The sequence below is a fragment of the Xyrauchen texanus genome, chromosome 15 (assembly GCF_025860055.1).
Source record: "Xyrauchen texanus isolate HMW12.3.18 chromosome 15, RBS_HiC_50CHRs, whole genome shotgun sequence".
Taxonomy (NCBI): domain Eukaryota; kingdom Metazoa; phylum Chordata; class Actinopteri; order Cypriniformes; family Catostomidae; genus Xyrauchen; species Xyrauchen texanus.
Window position 1 is genome coordinate 1555320 of NC_068290.1, and position 3539 is coordinate 1558858.

A 3539-nucleotide genomic window follows, 5' to 3' on the forward strand; every position below is an offset into this window, starting at 1 on the left:
CAAAATGCTGTTAAATTTATTCAATATTTTCTTAAATAAAATGTTATGTACAAAACTGAAACAAAATGTAGTTAATTTCAAAAAAATAAATAAACAGAACTTTATGAATTAAGCTGAAAGAAAATGCAGTTCATTTTTTTCAATATTTTTATAAACAAAACTTTATGAAGCTGAAACAAAATGCAGTTATTTATTTATTTTTTAAAACAAATATTTAACAACAAAGTTGAAAAAAATGCTGTTAAATGTATTCAATATTTTCTTAAATAAAATTTTATGTACAAAACTGAAACAAAATGCAGTTAAATTTTTTCAATAATTTTTTTTAAATAAAATGTTATGTACAAAACTGAAACAAAATGCAGTTAAATTTTTTCAATAATTTTTTTTAAATAAAATTTTATGTACAAAACTGAAACAAAATGCAGTTAAATTTTTTCAATAATTTTTTTTAAATAAAATTTTATGTACAAAACTGAAACAAAATGCAGTTAAATTTTTTCAATAATTTTTTTTAAATAAAATTTTATGTACAATGCTGAAAAATATACTGATAATTTTTTCAATTAAACTTTATAAATAAAACTGAAACTAAATGCAGTTATTATTTTTTACATTTATGAACGAAGCTGAAAAAAATTCAGTTATTTTTTTAGTTTTTCTGCAGGCAAGTTTTATACTGTAAACCTTGAAGAACAATCAATTTCATATTTTTTGTTGTTCATGAGTCGAGTTTCAAGTCGATTTATTAACAACTTAAGCGTGACATGAGTAACATTCACAGTCGCAGTGAGTTTCCATCTCAAGCGGTTGTAAATTCAAACCCAACAGTTGATCCATGAATCAATTAATCATGACACTTGACCTCCGGTTAATTCAGGGCGGTTTTCCCTTTAATGATCATGTCTTCTTTTTAGGGTAAATCTGTGGTGATGGAGTACCCTGCGTACGGTCAGGCATTCATAGCTCTGCTGCTGCTGTCGTCTGTAAGCTGCGTCCCGCTGATGGCGCTTTATGCGTTCTGTAAGAAGAAACGGCGAGGAACAGCGATCCGAGAAAACATCGTCAGCACGGTGTCATCCGCCATTTGAGGAAAGACGCAAAAGACTGTTGAAAAATAGACAGCTTCTCTCAACCTTGTATGCAAGGCCGTAGATTTGTCTTGAACACTGGGGGGGTTGTACTTGTTTGTTTTGATTATTGAGAGGGTACTTCCCCCCCCCCCCCCATCCCCCCTGGATTCTACACCCCTACTTGTATGGGACAACACTGGCCACTGATCACAATATTATTTTTTAAGCATTTATCAGTCCCCGTTATATTTGTCACGTGGATGATAGAACGGGGAAAAAAGTCCATAGACTTACATTGGAGGCAGGGCCAGAACATCTTAGCAACCACATGGCAATGCCCTGGCAACCACCCACAACAGGCTGGCATCATAGCGGTGAGATTTGCCCAGGCAAACATCCCACATATTTCCTTCAGAAACCCTGTCTATTATGGATACTTAAAACTATTTTGTAAATAACTTTGTGTATTTTAGTGCTAAATTAAATATGTAAAATCACAATGTTTTGCATGTAGAAGTTTAAAATGAACAGTGAATGTTGTGTTGTGACAGGAAGTGATCGATTATAAGCCAGAATCATGAAATGCAGGGAAAACATTCAGTATGTGTACATTTATATACATATATGGAAAATATAGTATACATACATTAAATTGCTCAAGGCTACAATTCCTCTGCCCTTGATTTTTGATATTTGTTCTTGTATGCTTAGATGGACTTGTAGTGATAATATTGTGGATAATAATTAGTATATTCTGTTAATTCTGAATAAATACCTGTCGTTTACTCTATGTGCCTAGAACTAATCTTATTTGTAATACTGATGTCCCCTTATTGGGGGCAACTGTAGTCTTATTTTGTTTGGTCTTGGCTAGCATCATGTTTAAAAGTTGTTTAACAATAATTGTCAATTTCAAGTGTATTTAAGCAGGTCAGAGGTGGTACCGGTAAATTAAGCTAAGAGTGTACTGCCCCTTTAAGAGCCAAACAAATCAGAATGTTAATGTTACATTGTACAGTTACATTGTTACATCTGTTGTCCGACCAGAGAAAATCTTCTTAATTGCTCGGTTGCTTCACAACACCTTGTTTGTTCACTAAAACTAATCTGGCGCGGCATTTTGAGCCTGTTATCTCCATTTAATTCGAGCTCTGTGGCACATTCAAAGCAAACGTGTTCCAAAACTCCCCCAGGTTTAAAGGAGTCATGTAGTACTCACCCTGTTGCTCCACACATGTAAAACAGAACATTAGGAAACTCAAGGACCCACGGACACCTGCACCATAATAATGACTTTAATATCAATAATACACGTTTTTTACATTCTCTGCCAAGCAGGTGTCAGACACATGAAGAATGGTCTGCAGTATGACACAGAGGGATAGAATGAAGACTTCCTCACAAAAACCTCCCTCTCATTTGCTCACACCAAACTTAAGGCATCATCCGATTCCGACCTTCTCAGGGAGTCCTTGAAGAAGCAATAAAAGCACTCGGAAAGGAAAGAGAGAGTAATGGGTAATAGAAAAAACAAACATTTGGCACATCGGTTCAGTGACAGGCCATTTTCATACATGCACGAGTAGCACCCCGGTAACTACAAACACCCGCTCGCCTTTAGACGGTGAGACGCTGGTCCCATAACAAGTTAGAGTTCATTTCTGATTTTACATTTAAGATTCTGTACACAGAAAGCACAAACAAATCCTTTAAATCATTCATAATAAAAGCTCCCAAATCACTGATGGAAGACCGTGATATTGAAGGCATTGATGTGTCCATTTAGCCATTCACGAACCGTTCCATCTTTGGTTCTGTCTCAAGTGTCACAAATAAATGCAATGACAAACAGCTGCCAAAAAAAACATGTACTTTTCTTATTTTTGTCTTCTTGTTCTAGTAAAAATATTGAAAACATCCTCATCTGAAATGAGCAGCGATCGATAAAAGGCATCTCTTTCATATTAACCTGTCCTAACCGGCCGCTATCGTACAGACCCCCTTACAGGAAATGGAGGGAATTTGTTTCCCCAAAATAGTTTTGCGTTTCCTCGCAATAGTTTTGCATTTCCCAAAATAGTTTTGCGTTTCCCAAAATAGTTTTGCGTTTCCTCGCAATAGTTTTGCGTTTCCCACAATAGTTTTGCGTTTCCCGCAATAGTTTTGCGTTTCCCAAAATAGTTTTGCGTTTCCTCGCAATAGTTTTGCGTTTCCCAAAATAGTTTTGCGTTTCCTCGCAATAGTTTTGCGTTTCCTCGCAATAGTTTTGCGTTTCCCAAAATAGTTTTGCGTTTCCCCGCAATAGTTTTGCGTTTCCCAAAATAGTTTTGCGTTTCCTCGCAATAGTTTTGCGTTTCCCAAAATAGTTTTGCGTTTCGCCGCAATAGTTTTTGCGTTTCCCGCAATAGTTTTGCGTTTCCCATAATAGTTTTGCGTTTCCCAAAATAGTTTTTGCGTTTCCCGCAA

The 3539-nt window shown here is 35.6% G+C and overlaps 1 protein-coding gene across 1 annotated transcript in view; it reads left to right on the forward strand.

The window, feature by feature from the left end:
- Nucleotides 1–3487, forward strand: part of LOC127655738 (sodium- and chloride-dependent transporter XTRP3-like) — a 38325-nt gene extending 34838 nt beyond the window's left edge. The window contains exon 11 of the mRNA XM_052143705.1: nt 918–3487. Within this exon, the coding sequence (XP_051999665.1) occupies nt 918–1091 (174 nt within the window). The 3' untranslated portion in view covers nt 1092–3487. The remainder of the gene's footprint in view (nt 1–917) is intronic.
- The last annotated feature ends 52 nt before the right edge of the window (nt 3488–3539 follow it).